The 19,033-nt window shown below is 33.6% G+C and overlaps 1 protein-coding gene across 1 annotated transcript in view; it reads right to left on the bottom strand.

Moving 5' to 3' along the window:
• Window positions 1–18,042, bottom strand: part of LOC131659419 (zinc finger BED domain-containing protein RICESLEEPER 2-like) — a 30,273-nt gene extending 12,231 nt beyond the window's left edge. Inside the window, exons 1-3 of the mRNA XM_058928610.1 lie at window positions 18,015–18,042; window positions 17,641–17,775; window positions 17,289–17,535 (exon numbers count right to left, since the gene is read on the bottom strand). Coding sequence (XP_058784593.1) covers window positions 17,289–17,535; window positions 17,641–17,775; window positions 18,015–18,042 — 410 coding nt within the window. The remainder of the gene's footprint in view (window positions 1–17,288; window positions 17,536–17,640; window positions 17,776–18,014) is intronic.
• Between the last annotated feature and the right edge of the window lie 991 nt (window positions 18,043–19,033).

Here is a 19,033-nt window from a genome sequence, read left to right as displayed (position 1 = left end):
AGCAGAAATCAGAAGCTGTGAATGTTCTAAAGATCAAGAAAACTCAAGTTCTGAAGCTGTCCTAAATGGAAGCATGAATCAGAAGTTGTGAATGTTCTGAAGATCAAAGAAATTCAAGTTCTGAAGCTGTCCTAAATGGAAGCAGGAATCAGAAGCTGTGAATGTTCTGAAGATCAAAGAAATTCAAGTTCTGAAGCTGTCCTAAATGGAAGCAGGAATCAGAAGCTGTGAGTGTTCTAGGGATCTAAAGAAATTCAAGTTCTGAAGCTGTCCAATGGAAGCAGAAGTCAGAAGCTATGAATTATCAGAAGACAGAAGCTTATGTGATCGTCTCTACCGAAATAATCAGGGAAGTCTTTTATTATTAAATTTCTTCGAGTATTTATTTCAGGGGGAGATTATTCATCTCAGGGGGAGATTGTTAATCTCAGGGGGAGACATATTCACATGCTTATGCTATAGCTGTGTAATTTGTCTTTAGCCGTCTGCTCTTTCTGATCGCAAATTCATATCATTTATATATGTTTTTGTCATCATCAAAAAGGGGGAGTTTGTTAGAACAAGATTTGTTCTGATCAATATTCTTAGTTTTGATGATAACAAGGATATGAATTTTGTGTGAGATAATGTGGTACTCTAATACATTGCAATTTCCCTTTCAGGAAATATATAAAGAGTATGCACAAATCAGCGCTCAGAAGCTTTGTCTCAGAAGGTTCAGCATGCAACATCAGAACATGGTCTGGCAAGACATCAGAAGATGGTCAAGACAGAATCAGAACATGGGTCTATGGAAGCATCGGAAGAACTTGAGATCAGAAGCAGAAGCACTGAAGTTCTCATGGTATCACGCTTAGAAGCACTTCAAGGTCAGAAGACAAGAAGATGCTTTGCACCAAGCTGTTTGACTCTGATGATTTTCAAACGTTGTATTCTCAAACATCAGATCAGAAGAAAGTACAAGTGGCAGGCTACGCTGACTGACAAAAGGAACGTTGGAAGCTATTAAAGGCAACGTCAGTAGACACAGCGTGAACAAGGCTCGAGGTAGTTGACAAAAGCGTGAAACATTAAATGCAATGCTGTACGGAATACGCAAAGCATTAAATGCACCCAACGGTCATCTTCTCAAACGCCTATAAATATGAAGTTCTGATGAGAAGCAAGGTTGAGGATTTGCTAACAATTAACTTGCTGAAACGCTGTTCAAACTCAAAGCTCAGAAACTTCATCTTCATCAAAGCTCACTACATTGTTGTTGTAATATATTAGTGAGATTAAGCTTAAACGTTAAGAGAAATATCACTGTTGTGATTATAGCTTTTTAGAAGCATTTGTAATACTCTTAGAATTGATTACATTATTTTGTAAGTAACTAGAGTGATTAAGTGTTGATCAGAATACTCTAGGAAGTCTTAGCTTGTGTCTAAGCAGTTGTATTTAGAGTGATCACGTGGTGGTCAGGATACTCTAAGAAAGTCTTAGCTTGTGTCTAAGCATTTGTTCCTGGAGTGATCAGGTTGTGATCAGGATACTCTAGAAGACTTAGTCGCGGACTAAGTGGAAAACCATTGTAATCTGTTGCGATTAGTGGATTAAATCCTCAGGTGAGGTAAATCACTCCGTGGGGGTGGACTGGAGTAGTTTAGTTAACAACGAACAAGGATAAAAATAACTGTGCAATTTATTTTTATCGTTCAAGTTTTTAGACTACACTTATTCAAACCCCCCCCCCCTTTCTAAGTGTTTTTCTATCCTTCAATTGAGATTTATTTTAGGGCCTAAAATTCTTGGCCCTTTACATAATACCTTTTTTTTGGGCCCCATACAGGGGGCCTTATTTTATTAAAAAAAACACAGACTTTGTAATGTCTCAGTTCCTGTAACACGTGAATTTTGATCTGCAACAAAGCTTCACCGCCACCGCCACCGTCAACCCACTGTGCCGCCGTTGAATTTTCTCATTACAAAACAAAGGTGCTCTTATCTCTCCATTTCTCTTTAATATCCCGTTTTCCTAAAATTAATTTTTCATCGCATTTTTATTAGGATGCTGTAAATCTTCATGTTATCGCACTGAATCAATAGGATTATAAATGGTTTTTTTTCATCTTATTTGAATTCTCATGGGTCATCCTTTATGTTTATAATATTGCTTAATATGTGAACTCACAAGCTGTTTGTGAAAATGCCCCAACAACTTATAAACTTAGATGAGTGGGTTTTGTCATACATGCTGGGTGGGGCTGCAATTAATTGGGATTGTTACTATTCTAACTTCTACTTGTGTTAGTTGTGTGAGGATTGTTCAGTTTCGGTTTCATTTTCGGTTTCATTTAGCTGAGTGGTGCTTGGTGCTTGTCAAACTAAGATTGTTTTGCTATGGTTAGAAGATTTCTACTGATTTATACGTAAGGAGGTATTTTGTGGCAATTAGACAAATCAAGATAAGAGAGAAAGGATAGTTGGGAAAATCTAGTAGAACTCTTTCTGGAGTCTCTTTGTGGCCATTTTCATTAGATTTTTCGTGATATAAGTTTCTAGGGTGGTAATGGTTCAAGCTTTTCCATTTTTTTATTTAATGAGGGGATGGATGTATGTTGACTAGACTCCTTGTGACATGCTTATGATTTCATACAAGAACTCTTATAGGTTCAAACAAAATTGTCAATCAAACTCTTATCACTGGCTTTTCCTTTATCCTTCCTCTTATGTCAAGTAAAGAAAGCATGGAATTCATGTGGTGGATGTCTCCCCTTATTAAAATTTTCAAGCTCAATATTCGCATATAGTTTTTCTTGTCACTTTGGTAGCTGAACATCCATTTTTCTTGAGCTATGGGGTCTTGTTTATGGTTTGAGAATAAATAATAGTTTGAGATATAGTTTTTCTGTGAGGCTCAGTACCTGAAGTTCCATGAAACTTGATGAAATTTGTTCAATGTTTGTAATCATAGTTAAAGCATAGGCTACAACTACAATGATACTTTTAGAAAGGTAGTAGTCGACACTTGATGTGCCTGCCTTTAATTTTTGGTGCATTCCCGTTTTCTTCAATTTTATTTACACAATCTTGGATGCTTGTATATAAAATAATCTCAGCCACTAGTTTATTTCATTTACTACTCAATTTGACAAATAGATGTAGGAAAGATCAAAGATATGCTTTTAAGGAAGATTAAGGGACCACGATCTGTGGTACTTCATCAATTTATATATGCTGTCAAATGTTATTTAGCTGTTGGTAGAACTTATAAACCTTATCATTCAATAACTTTTTATTTTATTTAATTGCTTTTCATATTAATAAAAGAAGAACGGTATTCCAATTTACTCCATGGTTTATATCCCTGTCATTTAATCTATATATAATTCTGTTTTGCCATTTTTGTTAGTTATGGAAGGGTTGAAGAAATGGTTTATTTTGTAGCTTAAAAGGGCAGTATGAGATTGTAGTTCACCATTACATTCAGGTGCTCTAGTTCCACTTTTGTCTTATGTGCTTACAAAAGACTTTCATTTCTAGATCTATGTTACTTTATTGGAATATACTATCTGACTACGACTGCTTCTCTTTTGTTGTCCTTTCTGTTTTTGTTCATTCTTGATTCAGCAAGGAGAAGCAAAAAAAGCAAATTTCTGCAGAGTTTTAGATATTTTTTTTCTTTTTCGTGGCTCCCCTTTGGCTGTTGTGATTAATGTCTTTATATAAGCTGAGATTTCTCTTCAAAATGAATTGAGAGGGAATTTTGAATTCTCTCCCTGTTCACTAAGTTTTCTACTTTGATCTTCTGTTCTTTGAACCTTTCTTGAGCAGATCTTGGCATGGACAAAAGGGTGCTGGAATATAGTGTTTGGCAATTGGACCATTTGGGCATAAAAATAAAAAATAATAATAATAATAATACTAAATACTAATAATAATGTTAAAAATAAATCTAATAATAATAAAATTAATAAATAATAGTAAAATAAAATTAATGACTAAAACCTATTTTTGATATATTATTTTTTTAATTGAAATGATGCAAATATTTAAATCTAAGTAATCTCAAATGAAAGACTTTAATTAACAATTTTATTTTTCGAAGTGGGAGATGAAAAGACGAATAAAAATCGGAAAATATGCAAAAAAATGTTACGATTTGAATGTAAATGAAATATGAATGCAACATGACCATATGAATAAAATTTGTAGGACAAAAATTGGGGTGCAACACCTACAATAATAGTTTTCATTCGAGCATTGGTATGACTCCATTTGAAGCTTTGTATGGTAGAAGATGTGAACGCTATTATGTTGGTATGAGTCCGGTGAGAGTACGGTAATTGGACCCGAGATTGTTCAAGAGACTACGGAGAAAATTAAGATGATTCAGGAGAAGATGAAGGCTTCTCAGAGTCGTTAGAAGAGCTATCACGATAAGAGGCGGAGGACACTTGAATTTCAAGAAGGAGATCATGTGTTTCTGAGAGTGACTCCTACGACAGGTGTTGGTCGAGCGCTGAAGTCAAGAAAGTTGACACCGCGTTTTATTGGCCGGTTTCAGATTACGAAAAGAGTAGGAGAAGTGGCCTATCGTATTGCTTTACCGTCGATACTTGCGAATTTGCATGATGTATTTCACGTGTCTCAGTTGAGGAAATACATTGCGAATCCGTCTCATGTGATCCAAGTGGATGATGTGCAAGTGAGAGACAATTTGACAGTTGAGGCATTGCCTATGAGGATCGAAGACCGAAAGTTGAAGCAGTTGTGTGGCAAAGAGATAGCCTTGGTGCGAGTAGCTTGGGGAGGAGTAGCAGGTGGAAATGTTACATTGGAGCTGGAGAGTCAGATGAAGGACTCCTATCCTGAACTCTTCACTTGAGGTATGTTTTCGAGGACGAAAACTCTTTTAGTGGGGGAGAGTTGTAACACCCAATATTTTTCCAATTTTAATTTAATTGAGATTTAAGTTAATTATTGGAATTAATTAATTAATGAGATTATTGAGAAATTGTGAAGGAAATAATTGGGCTTGATGTGGTTAGTAAAGAGGGGGGTGTGATGGTTAGGCCTTTTACTAAAGTTATATTCTATTTTTCATAACATGGAGTAATTGTGAAAAACAGAAAAGTAGAAGCAAAAAGGAGCAAAAAGTCTGAGAAAGAAAAGATACGTGAAAGAGGAGAAGGGAAGAAGAAGAGTTTCAATAATCTTTAACCAAGGAAAGGGTGGAACTTTTCCGGTTAATTTCTATTATGCGATTATAGGTGATAGAATGGATTAAGATATGATTCGATTGAGTATATTGGGATTCGGATTGTTAGGTTTAGGATAATTGATGAGATTGCATGAATTGTTGATTGATAAATGTATTTTGATGATGTTTGATGATGTATGATGATGTTTGTGATGATTTCATACATGTTAATGATGTTTAGAAACGGTTTGTAGTGGTGGATGTGTGAAATCGCAGGCCTGTCACAGACCTGAGAATCTGCAGAATCGCACATCCGCTAAGCGGCCCCTGGCTCGCTAAGCGGATGCTGTTAGTTTTTCAAAAAAATAAAAGGGATCGCTAAGCGGAGTTAGTCCGCTGAGCGGAGGTCCCAACGTAGTTCGCTACTGCCACAGGCCGCTGGTGGGTCGCTGAGCGGACCCTGCTGTGCAGAAATTTCCTAAACTTTTAAAAATCATAACTTTTGATCCGTATATCCGTTCTTAGTGCCGTTTGGGGCGTTGTAAAGCAAGTTAAATATTTTATATGATGAATTGGTGGGATGGGCAGTGGGCCGAATAAATTTTAAAAATTAATTTAATTACTCTGTGAAATGAAATATTGTGCATATGTGTGATTGTGTGAATATGACAATGTTTCGGTGTGATGATAGATGAATTGTGGTTATTGTTTATCATGATGAATGTGTAAATAATTGAATGATTATGTAAACATGTGCATACTTTATCGGTGATGAAAATGGTGAGTTATGGTGAGACGATGCAGTGCATCGGATTTGGTGATGTTTTAAGTATGTTATATGTGTACATTCATTCATATGCATTAGGTGATGGATCCCGGTGATGTTTGGATCAATGATGGACATAATTCCCATTGTGTGGAATTTGTGTCGGTAGGGCCGTATCTGGACGAGGTTTAGATCGGTCAGGTGGATTAATTCCACGGTTTATTGGTATCACATGCATAAGAAAGTGAGAGCAAAGGAAGGTTTTATTTGGTTGGTGGTTTGCTGGAGCATTTGGATTACTTGAAACGCGGCGATTTTTAAGAGCGAATATGGTGTCTGATTTGGTTTGGAAAATTAAGATCTTGACTTGAAAATTAATGGTCAATGGTGGGGAATATTACTCATACCAATATTGACTTTTATAATTTTTGCAAAGATCTTTTGCATTATTTAGCTTAAGTATCTATTGATTTGTAATTTTCTTTGTGGCCTTTTGTTTTCTTTTGTATCTAGGTTGGAGTATCCCTAGTACTCCTTTCAATATATCTTAGCTATAAATAGATAATGTCAAAATCTCATTACTATTGCATTATTTTGGCTCAACAACTCACTCGTCTCGTGATATTATTTAAAAATTGTGCAAGCTAACAATTACAATTTACCCCATGTATTTGTATTTCAATAAAAAGAAATGATATTTTCACAGCCCAAAATTACACATACATTTAAAACACTATTCACAAATATGTGAACAATGTTTTTATTATTACTTTGATATTTTAATATATTTTGCTTTTTTTTTTAATTATTTTGGTTAATCAAATATTAAAATTTGATTAATACAAATTAAAGTTTGGTTAATATGTATTCTAAGGTAAAAAAGTTAATATGTATATCATTTATACTTTGGTTAATAATTTGTATAAAGTTGGTTAATACAGTTCATAATTTGGTTAATGAGTTTTCAAACATAAAAAATATATTAAATAGTAAAATAAAGTTGTTGCATAGAGTATAAAAACTGATTAATATATTTATAATTTAGTGTCAGAACATTGTTAATAGTAAGTATTTTATTGGTTAATGACGTAACGAAAGTGGTTAATGAATTATAAGTAAAATAATTGATTAATAACATATATTTTTTAGGTTAATACAATTGTGAAGTTCGTTAATGATACAACCATATATTTGTGTTATAAAGTAAATTTAAAAAAAAAAAAAATTTTAAAAATAATATTATTTTAATAAAAATATACTGTTAACCGTATAAATATGGTGAACAGTGTAAGTATTTGGTGTTATTATGGTGTCAAAATATGGTGTGTAAGTATTTGATGTTAATATAGTGTCAAGGTAGCAATGCTCTCCAATAAATCAATTGCACTTTCAAGATATCTCGAGTAATCACATTCTACGTGTCTATACATTTCTGTATTTTTGAAATTCTAAAATCCCAATCATTTAAGGATAATGTTATGAAACTGAAAAGAAATCATAAAACATGTATTCATTAAGAAAATTAGACTCAAATTGAGAAGTACATTTATGAATAATAGTAGTACGAACACTAATTATAGATATGAATACAATAATTCCAGGGAGATATCCTGTAATAATTCTATGCCAAAGTATCTAAGGAAATTATGGAGGTCATAGTAGGTCTGATGACTTTGCCGAAATATACTATAAGAGGAAAGCTTCATTAGCAAATTAGTTATTAACATAAGTAACTTGTATTGATTCTTTTTTTCCTTGAGTGTTAATCAGGTCAGTTGGATGTTTGACCCATGATGATCTTGATACACAATTACTATTAAGCTTTGTTTTTTTTTTCTTTCTCAAATTTAAAATCATGATGATAGTAGAAGAAGAATAAAATGCTAAAATTTGAGGAGATGGACCGAAGGAAGAATTTTTACAAAATTTGACTAGCTAAAAAGATTAAAACTCGCATACAAACCAATTTTATTTATAGGATTAATGCTTTTTTTTTCCAGTATCTTACTTTACTTACTTGGTCGTTCAAGTATTATTCTTATAGGTACACCCTTTTCAGATTGTTGGTGACTTCCACTACCCTGTCACATGTAACGACCGTTTTTCTTTAATTATTTATTTATGTGTGTTATGTGAACTAATTATGAATTAGGTGTTAATTATATGTTTAATTGATTTTATGTTGTTTATTTGGGAATTATTAATTAATAATAAAAGATAGTAAGTGTTGTTGATTAATTGGGCCTAAGTCGGTATTAGTAAGTGAGGGGTGTTAGTTAAAGCCCATTAATAATCTAAGATAGTAAGGGTTTAGCTAAAACAAGGGTTTTAGAGGAAATAGAGATTAGAAGCTCATTTGAGGATTTTGGTGAAAGAAGAGAAGAGAGGAGAGAAGAGGAGAATCTCAAGGTTGAAGATAGAGTTGGCTTCAATCCAAAATCTAAGGTAAGGGTGAGTTCTTTCATTCTAAAGGGAAGTATGATGATAGGTCATGGTGGGGTTTAGGGATTATATGTATTGAATCATTTTCTTGATAAATGTTAGGTTTTAAGTGAAATCAATTGGATAATGTTGTATGTATTGATGGAAATGATATGTTGTAATGTTTCTTACTATGATTCTATGTGTGGGTTTGGGATTATAACATGTTTAGTGGAAAGAATGTGAAAACCTAACTTTTAGGATTTGGGTGAAATTCATAGATTTGCATGATTGATGAAGTTTTGATGAATCTAGTGGTACGTGTGAGTTGTATATATGATATGTATGTGAATTTCATGTGCAAAATTGAACTGAAATGTGATTTGGATGATGGAATGAGAAAGGGAACTGTGCTGATTTCGCACAAAAACTCGCTACTGAGCTGTGTTCGCGGCTCGAACATACGGTGGCGGCGCAAACTGAGTTAGTTTGCAAATGGTAGGCTACTGACTGGTGGTTCACGACGCGAACATATGGTGGCGGCACAAACTGAGTGAGTTTTGGAAAGGTGGGATGGTTATTGTCTTTGCATATAAGGAATGTTAATGACTATCAATTTGGTTAAAACGTCAGTTGGATATTATCATGTGAAGCAACAATTGAGTTATAAATGCCCCGTGGCTACAAGTTTATGATTTACAATACATATTAGTTCTATGCAAGAATTGAAGGTCTAAACTATGTCAAGTTTTATTTTAGAATAAAATCATCATAGAAGTTTGAGTTGTACTTTTTCTTTTTGGAAATCTTGGTATCCGGCCTTGCAACCGACTAATCCAAGAGGGACCAATCCCACCGTCCACAAGCGGGGGCCCCGTTTAAAGCCAGAACAAAGTTCTGTATGGACTGACCCACACAAGGATTGATAGCACCTAAAAGTTTGGTGATGATTTGCCTGATATTGGACTTCGAGATTGCAAAACTAATCATGATTTCATGTTTATTTGCAAGGTTTGGTTTCTACTTCTAAATATACTTGCATACTTAAACATTTTAGTGATTTAGTAATTAATTTAGTTGAAAATAATTAGAAACAATTAATAGTCCCTCTGGTCCTATTTATAAAAAAGAGTTCACTTTTTAGATACATTGAATTATTAATGTATCTAGACAATATAATTTCCAGATACATTAGTTATTCAATGTATCTAAAAAGTGAATTTTTTCTTATGAATAGGATCAGAGGTAGTATAAAATTGAAAAACAGTCTTGAAATTTTAAATTTATGTAACTGCTATTGAATTAATCATTGGTTTGAATGAGATATAATGAAGATACCTTAACTTTGAACATGCCTGAGAGGGTAAGTTTTGTTTCCCTTTTGTTTTATTAATTCTTCCTCGAATTTTTCTTATGATTATATCTCATTATTTTAGTTTTCCTCTAATCATCCCTTTATTTTTTGTGTTTACTAAACAGGGATGGGAGGATATTACGGTCAAGCAAGATCTGTAATACCCCAATTCTCCGACACAGGGTTGTGTCAATTGTTTTGACTAAATGGTAATTAAAGGACACATTAGTCTTGTCCCAATTGGATGAGTAGCAAATATACCTATACTAAGTGTCACCATAAGTGAGTAAGTGGAATGGTTAGAATCAAAGGATTTGGTTGGAAACCAACTAAGTGGCAAGGTTGTAATTATGACTTGGTTGGAGGGCATATTAGACTTTAGTCTTTATTGCATGAACTTAAGACATTGTTTGGCTCATAGATCAGAATTTTATGAGTGGAATAGAGAGAGAAAAGGAATAGAAACTCATATTCATCTCCATTTTCGTAACAAGGGTACAACCTCGACTAAAAGTGCCATAACTCTATGCTTACATCTCCGATTCAGGTAATTCTCGAAGCTTTGGATTCTACACGAAATTCTCTTCAGTTTGCATATAAATTTTGCACTCATAGCTTATTTATTGAAGGAGATAATCAAGTTTGAAGATTAGTGATCCATGCTGAATGTGAAGAAGAATGGGTTACGGGTTTGGTGAGCTTGAAGGTGTAGTTTGTGTCAAGAAGAGAGTTCAATGGCAGCAAGAGCATCCCCATAACCTCTCTAAATCTATGGTGAGTCCTTAGTTAGAGGCTTGGGGGAAATTTGTGGTAATTTGCATGTTGGGGTTTAGGGATTTTTGAGAGATAATCCATGATCATTGATGCTAATGTGCTTTTAATGATTTATACTTCTTATTTATGTTACAAATATGTTGTATTTGTTGTTCTTCCGCACATGCAGGTGAAATAGAAGGGTTAAGGTACCCATGGCAGAACCAAAGCGTTTATGCAATTTTGCTGGTTCTAAGATGGTCCGCTAAGCGGGCTAAGGCCGCTTAGCGGATTCTGAGCATTTTTTCAGAAATTTGCGACCCCGCTAAGCGGATGCTATTTGTGAAATAATAAATTATCGCGAGTCCGCTAAGCGAACCCAGGCCGCTAAGCGGATATTGCTGATAGCAGAATTCTGTTTCTTACCCCTTAGGTGCAGTATGGTTCCAGAATCGGTACCGGGCCTCTCCCCGACTATTAGTACACATTTGTACGCCATGCATGCAGTGTTTTATGACATGTGATATTATAATTTCGTTCGATTATCTATATGATTATGCATTGCAAAATATTGAAATATGATAATATAATTATTATTGAATACTGTTTATGCCTATGAATGAAATGCAACTATATGTGTGAATCCTGATTGATCTCTATTACCCGTTATTTTGGTTAAACATTCGGGATTGGTTGTATTGTATTGATTTCGACTTATGCCGTGTTTGCGTATGCTTGAATCGAAGTGGCCGGGGGCTAGGTTGGGATGTATCTCCGACTATGTAGTCAAGGAGTCTTCCCGGGCTTTGTGGTCCATGGAATAGTCCGATCATGTGATCAAAGGACGCGCACCTGAGCTACCGTTGCAGTGTGCTTGTGAGGGTCGCGGGGTATTTTACTCACTTGGCGTTAACACACTTGCGTGCTCGGTATGGTGGGGTTATGTGGCCACGTAGGCTAATACATAATCGGTAACTCACCTCTAGTGAAGTCAAGTAGACTAACACTAGGCTTTCGCCCGATGGGCTCATGCGTCAAGGTGGCGGTTTGTACTCGGCGTAACCCACTTGCGTGAAGAAGGTTAACGGGACAATGACGCCAATTAGGCTAAAGTTATCTCGCGGCCATTTTGGCTCGTGCGAGCCCAATTAACCATCTTGCAGTGAGCTTGTACAAGTCCCTTGACAATAGGCATGGGTGAACTCATCGAGGGTGTATCGGATGTGAGGATAAACCCCGAATCAATGGTGGATTCGGTTGTTGATGCATGTACCTGTAGCAACCTGCCTAAAAATTTAATGTTTTAGAGTCGCCACCTATTCTGAAGGGCGAATAGGAAACCCTACGTAGTTAAGAGATCAGGGTAAGATACTATATTCAGGTCGAGGGAAGGTGTTAGGCACCCTCAACCCTTTCCTATGGCTTTGAATCTAAGGATAAAGGTTTATGGTTAAAATTGAGGTTTATAGCTAAGGAAGTGAATAGGGGAAAAATTGAGATTTTAGGGAAGGGGACTCGCCTTGGTTATCCAAGTGCCTACGTATCTCCTTAGGGAGAATCAGAGTCAACATAGTTCGGGGAAGGGTTGTACGCCTTAGAATTAGAATTTTGTGGTTTGAAGTTGTTTAAAGGCTTTTTGAGTGGCCTATCGTAGTTTTGAATAAGGATGGAAATCCGTGGTTTGATTTGAAGTGTTTTGAATGTTTTGGGCGTACAACCCTGATTTTAATTTGTTACCGTTAGTTGCAATAATCAATAGGTTTGACTACCATGGCTAACGGATTAAAGGGAGGATTGCTAACCACTATAATTGATTGATTCGATTATCACGAATAGCAAATGTGCGTATTTTAATTACCGTTACTCCTCATAATCAATAAATTCAATTACAAATAATAACGAATTTTGATGAAGGGAAACTGCTAACCATCGTAACCAATAGCTTTGGTTAAAACATTTAGCAGAATAAATTATTATTTTAATTTTGATTTGATTAAATTAGTTAAATTATTTAAATAATTTTTTTTATTATTAACCATCGCAATCGATTAGTTCAATTAAAACGGTTAACAATTCGACCCTTAATTTGCTCGACAAAATAAATTTTGTCGCTAATCATCGCAATCGATTGGTTCGATTGAAACGATTAGCGAATAGATACTTGAAATAATTATTACTCCTATTATTATTATTATCAATCTTCAAAAATATGATTGTTAATTAACGCAATTAATATGTATAACCAGATTGATTAACAAATTAATAAAATTAATCAAACAACATTATTGTTTTTGTTTTTTTTTTTATTATTGTATTTTGCTGTCATAAATCTAAAAATCTAAGTTCACTAAACAAACCTAATATTTAACTACAGTAAATACATTAAAAATTATACTAAAATGAATAAATAAAACAAATAAATAGAAAAAAAATAGTGATAGCAAGATAACTACACAAAGTTAACGTGTTCTCCTCTCCAAATTCTTTTAGTCAAAGCTAAAACCCACAAGCCAATAACATCAAGACATGTGGCATTCAAGACAACCCAAAAACAACAAGCCACAACCATAGTTTCTCATCAGTATCGCAACAGAACCCACAACAATCACTAAACCTTCTTCTTTTCCTATTTTAATCTCATAGCAATTCATCATGGTATTTCCCAAATCCAACATCAATATGAAATATTACAACAAAAATCACAAAGAAAGAACAACGAATGAAGACCACTTAAAACACATACCGGGCGGAGCGACGCGATGGCGATTCTCACGGTGGCTGAAGGTGGTTAGCGATCCTTGTGGTTCGTCGTGTGGTGGTGGCGGAGGATCTTTGTGGGTTGCACAGATCTGCTCTTCTTCCATTCTTTTTCTGCAAACAAAACGTGAATTTGTCTCTCCTTCTTCTTTTGTTACCAGCGACGAAAAGAAACGGTGGGTGTGCGTTCAAATCCATGGCGGAGAATACGTTTGTCACTGCGGCGTGTTGTTATTGTTTCTCACGGTGGAGGTTGAGTGGATCCGTGGTTGTTGATGGTTTTCACGGTGATGATTGGAGGGAGTTGCTCGTGACAACAACGGTTTTGTGGGGTCATGAAGTGTGTGAATTTTAAGGTTAGTAAGGTTGAAGGGCTGTGTTTGTTCTACTGTAATGGTGCACCCACAGGTGAGGTAAATATGTGAGTATTATATACAAAGATGATGTTTCAGCATGAGGTTTTTTTTGTGTGTGTAGAGAATTATGTAGATATGGACGTGAAACCAAAGCTGGGAGAAGTGGATCAAAGTTTGCATATAGAGAGAGTGTGAGAATGTTGTTGCATCCGTGAATAGATTCCAGAAAATAAGGATTAGAAATTTCTTTTTATCGGCTTCAAACAGTGATATGTGTGGGTTTTGTACGTGTATGTTTGGAATAGGGTTGGTGGATGGAGTTCGCCTCCCCTAATGTGTATAAAAATAACTTATTTATATTAGTCAAAGTTAGGGTTTTTTACACCTAATGGGCCTATTGCCCAACTAATTAATTAGCTAATTATATTTACATAACAATAATTGAAAATAATAATAGTGATAATCCCAATAATATTAGAATTAACACTAATAATAATTAAACAAATATTAATAAAATACTAGTTAATAAATTTATAATAATAATTATATCAAATAATGGTTAGTAGATTATTGTAGAAAAATAAAAATCCAAACCTTATAATGGGATAGATTGGGCCAAATGATTGGGCTCAAAATTTATACATCTAAATTTAATTGAAAGGTTTTATAAGAGGGAGGGTTTAACAATAGATATGTTAAACCCCATAACTCTTAATTTTAATACCTTTTAATAAATTAATAGACGCAGACTGGATCGGGCAAATTTTGGGGTATGACAGTACCCTGTAGAACCGAGTAGACCCATAGGATATGATGTCTCACTGAGATTTAGTAATCTCACCCCAATCATTTTATCTTTTTCAGGTGCAGTTTAGTAGTGTTTGGTCAGTAGCAGGTTTGGACTGAAGACTTGGAAATGATGATGGCTCGGAGACCTCGTTAGATCTTATTTTCCGCTATGCAGATCCATTGAAGACACATGTTTTGTTATTCCTAGTAGAATTTCATGTTGTATTTGATATGGATCTTTATATATCTAGAGCTTATGTATGTACTCAATATCAATTTTTAACGTTTCATGCATAATATACTAGTCAGTTATGTATGGGGTGTTACTCAGTCTTATGAGAACCAATTATTGGTTTTACAGTCATGTTTGTCCCATTAAATTGTTATGATATTAAGTTTTTTTCTAATTGTGGATCCCAAGTTAAGAATATATAGAATGGAAATAGTTTTTAATCTTTGATCAATTCCTGGTAGGAAATATATTTGATAATCTTGGATTAGCCATCCATTGTCAAATATTATATCTACTCTGGAATTGTAACCTGTGATGCTGGGATTTCAAAGAAATAGAGATAGTCATAATGTTCTCAAGGTCATATTGTTCCCCCTTTTTAAGATCAATGTAAATGAGTTATTGAAGCACTAAAATGAATTATGAGCAAGTGGGCAAAGATAATTGAAAAATAAAAAGATTCAGTTTCAATGGGCTATGCAGCAAACGAGAGATTTTCAAGTAAATGCCTATTTGCTTGACTTCTTGTGTTTCTTTGTTAATTCAACCATGTTCGGCTCAAAAATTCCTTAATAAATTTGCTTACCATTCTCTTTTGATTCTTTCTTCAAGTAATTGTAATTTCAAATGTCAGTCATTTTGCAAGATGAATACAATCTAGATTGGTCCTTCTTTCTCTTGGAATTTTGAAAACCGCATAATCCAGTTCTTGCATTTTTATTTTTGCGATTAGATTCATGTGCCTAAAATTATTTGATTTTCTTTCCTTAATTAGGATATAATCCAGTAAGACTACAATACTAAATAATAGCTAATTTTATTGAAATATTAGTTTGTAAATATTTTCTTATGTTAGATACGCTCAGCTTATCTAAATTGTATTCTAAAATATATTGGATTGTTTGTCTTAATAATTTTGACTGCATGTCTTAATTTTTCGGATAAATATTAATATATGCATACTATAAAAATTTTGTCCAACAAAATTTATAATTAACTATTAAAAAAATAACTTATAATTTTAAAATTATATGCTTAAAAAATGTAGTGTAAGAAATATATTTAATGAAAAGTGAGATTTTATTTGTAAACGGTAAGTAGTTATAAAATTATTTTTTTTAGTATAAGAAATTGTAATATGTGTCTCGCACGGGTATACACACTAGTACACTTATTTAATGCATAAATGAAATAAAATCTTTCAATTGTGTGAATAAATACAATAGTTTGTTTTTTTTATATAATTGAATAAATATAATTCTTTGTTTTTTGGCTTTATTGATAGTCTTTTTGATCATGTAAGTTGGCTTGTTTTTTATTTTAATCCTTAAATCTTTTTTTGGATGGAGTTCTTAACTGTTGATTTCCTTTTGGGATTAGTCCCTAACATCATACTTCAAGTAAAAAAAGATGATGTGGCTAACGTTGATGATGTGAAACTATTTTTCCATTTTTTGTCTTCTGACACTCTTTTATGATGTGGAAAGTACAATATAGTGGATTTAAAAAGGAGGACTAAATTGAGAATGAAAATGATATTTCAAATCGAACTTCTTCTTCTTCCTCTTCCCAAATTCTTCTTTTTACAGGTTACCTCCAAATTCTGCATAGTGAAGCATGGCTACATCCTCAATTTGAAAATCTACTCCAATTAAAATCCTAGTATATGGTTTCAATAGATCAGTGAGGATGTACATTTCGAATTCCACTGAAAACCCTAAAAGAACAAATTAGAAATGTGCAAATTATGAGAGTAATATTCAATGTTCATTGTTCATTTGTTAATGATAATTATGGATTAATGTTTCATCATTTATCTAATTTTGTTCATTGTTCAACATTCGTAGGCATTATCAAGTTGCAAGTTGTTCATATGAAATGATGAACTTGAACATAACATATCAAGTGAATCTAGAAATTTGAGAGGTTTCAATTTCTCATAGGTTGGAAGGATTTAGGTTGCATATGAAAGACCTTGAGTCTAGGAAAAAAAGAAGACAAAGAAGAAGTAGGAAAACGAAAGGAAAAAACCCAACATGTTTAAGTTTTTGATGATTGTTTCATGGAGTTTCCTCATTGCTTACAAGAAATGGTGTTGAATGTAATTTTAATGATTCTATAATTTTTTTGGTTTTTGTCCCGCTAACAAGGATAATTTATGATTTTCATCCTTGTAATGGTTAATTAATAAATGAAGATAAAGTTTTGAATTTTATGAATTTTGTCCCTATAAGTTTGTGAATTTTTGGTTTTTCATCCCTGTGTCTTAATAAACTAAATTCAAGATTTGCACAAAATAATAATGTATTACATTCATACATATAACCCAAAAGGCATATGGATTTGTCTCAAAATAAAACCGTGTTATGTCTAAAAATACAACAAAAATACATAATAGCTAAATCAATAGGATGACTCCTATTTGAAAAGCCAAAAAGCATAACAAGGTCTCAAAATACATCATAACTAAACCATAATAAAATTTAGTAAGATGTTTAATGTATATAAATCCAAAGGTTGTGTTCGATCACTTCCTTCTCCCTAAAGGTCTTTGCATTTAAGGACCCTTGTTCTATCACATCTCCTTAAGTCCAATTTACTTGCAACTTTTGGTTTGGTATTTTTTTTTTGCATAACATAAACATCGGAATATTATTGAAACATTTTAATATAACAATTGTAAGAGCTCAACTAGTTTAAGAAACTCAATTGGTTTAAGGGTTGTAGGAGTTTCAAAAATATCTATCTCAGGTACATCATGTTCAGTAGTTGAAACATGTGCATGAAAAATATAATCAGGTGCATAAATAGTTACAATAGAGTCACTATCATCACTATCATCATGTTTATCTTCTTCAACATTATTTTCAACATCACTACATTCATTATCTTCAACATTAATACCACCATCATTTACTTCGTCTTATACAACATTAACTCCATCCATGTCTTTAACATTATGCCCAACATATATGAGCACTAAACAATTCATTTCAATGGCATATTTATAAATGTCATCAACATAACTAGCAATAACCATTCTACTATACGTGTCTGCATCATTATTATACCACCATAACCAATAATCTGAATGATCAAGTTGAATAATATCTTTCACAATACTAGTAGCTTCAAAGAAGCTCCGCTTATCAATATCAATGTCTACTTCATGTTAACATACCCTTATGTAATATACTACATAGTCACTAACAAAATCACGCCCATAATGAAAATTCAAACTAAAAATTTCCTTGGAAATTTCAAGAACACAATAAAAAGAACCAACTCTTATGATTTGAACTGTGGAAAATATAGAACCTAGTTAATTGAAGAATCTTTTTCTTGAATCGTTCGTCTTCCTCAATCACGTTCTCGAATCGTCTACCACATTCGAATAATACCTTCTTCTACCCCATTCATGTAAGACATTAATCGTTCGTCGTCTTCCTCGTGCAATCACCTCCCACAAAGCTTTCTAGTTTTCCTATTTTGAAACCCTAATTTGCAAGAATTAAATGTTAAAAGGTATTTTGAATTTTTTGAGCATTTTTTCATTAGAAACAATTGAGACCACTTCGTAGAAGGGTTTCAGAAGAGGAAAATGGAAAAATAATTCACATCATCACCGTTAGCCACGTCATCTTTTTTTAACAAAAGCTTAATGTTATGGACTAACCCCAAAATAAAATCAACAGTTAGGGGCTCCATCAAAAAAATATTTAGAGACTAAAATAAAAAACACGCCAACTTACAGGGACGAAAAGACTATTTAAGACTAATATCTACTATCTACCCAATATTATAAAATTGACCAAACTCTCAATTTTAACCTTCTGCAAAATAAACTTTACCCTTGCAAAAGGTTAGTGAAGTAATTAACAAATTGAATATTTGCACTTGCCATGTGTTGTCTACTCATTCGTCTACTTTTACAATTGTGTACTTGCTTTAACATTTCCCTCCTCACCTTTTCTCTCTCTTCACGATTCAAATTATCATTCCCTCTTCTCTCTTCTCTCTTCTCAAACCCTAAAAGTGACTGAACAAGCAAACAACACGCCTCCCCGCCGTCCAAACAGTTGAAGCACAGAAGATGATTCAGTTTTATCCACCAAAGCTGATAATATCCGTTCTCTTCGATTCAGTTTTTCGCAAATCACCCCGCATGTATGTTGCTGATTCTCTCTTTAATTCCGCTTACTGTTTTTTCGTTTTCGTTTTTGTTTTGTTTTGATTTCGATAAATCTGATTGCAGATATACACAAGAAGCATTATATTTGCACCTTCTTAAGCGTTAGATCCGCGGAAAATCTGTATTGTTATTAATTGATATCACATGGATTTACAGGGCGATGTTTCAATATTGCTTAACCTATGCTTGATTTGCTTGAAGTTTCTATGTGGGTGATGTTCCAATCAG

The sequence above is a fragment of the Vicia villosa genome, linkage group LG3, assembly GCF_029867415.1.
Source record: "Vicia villosa cultivar HV-30 ecotype Madison, WI linkage group LG3, Vvil1.0, whole genome shotgun sequence".
Classification (NCBI taxonomy): Eukaryota; Viridiplantae; Streptophyta; class Magnoliopsida; order Fabales; family Fabaceae; genus Vicia; species Vicia villosa.
This window is presented reverse-complemented; position numbering and strand designations above follow the sequence as displayed.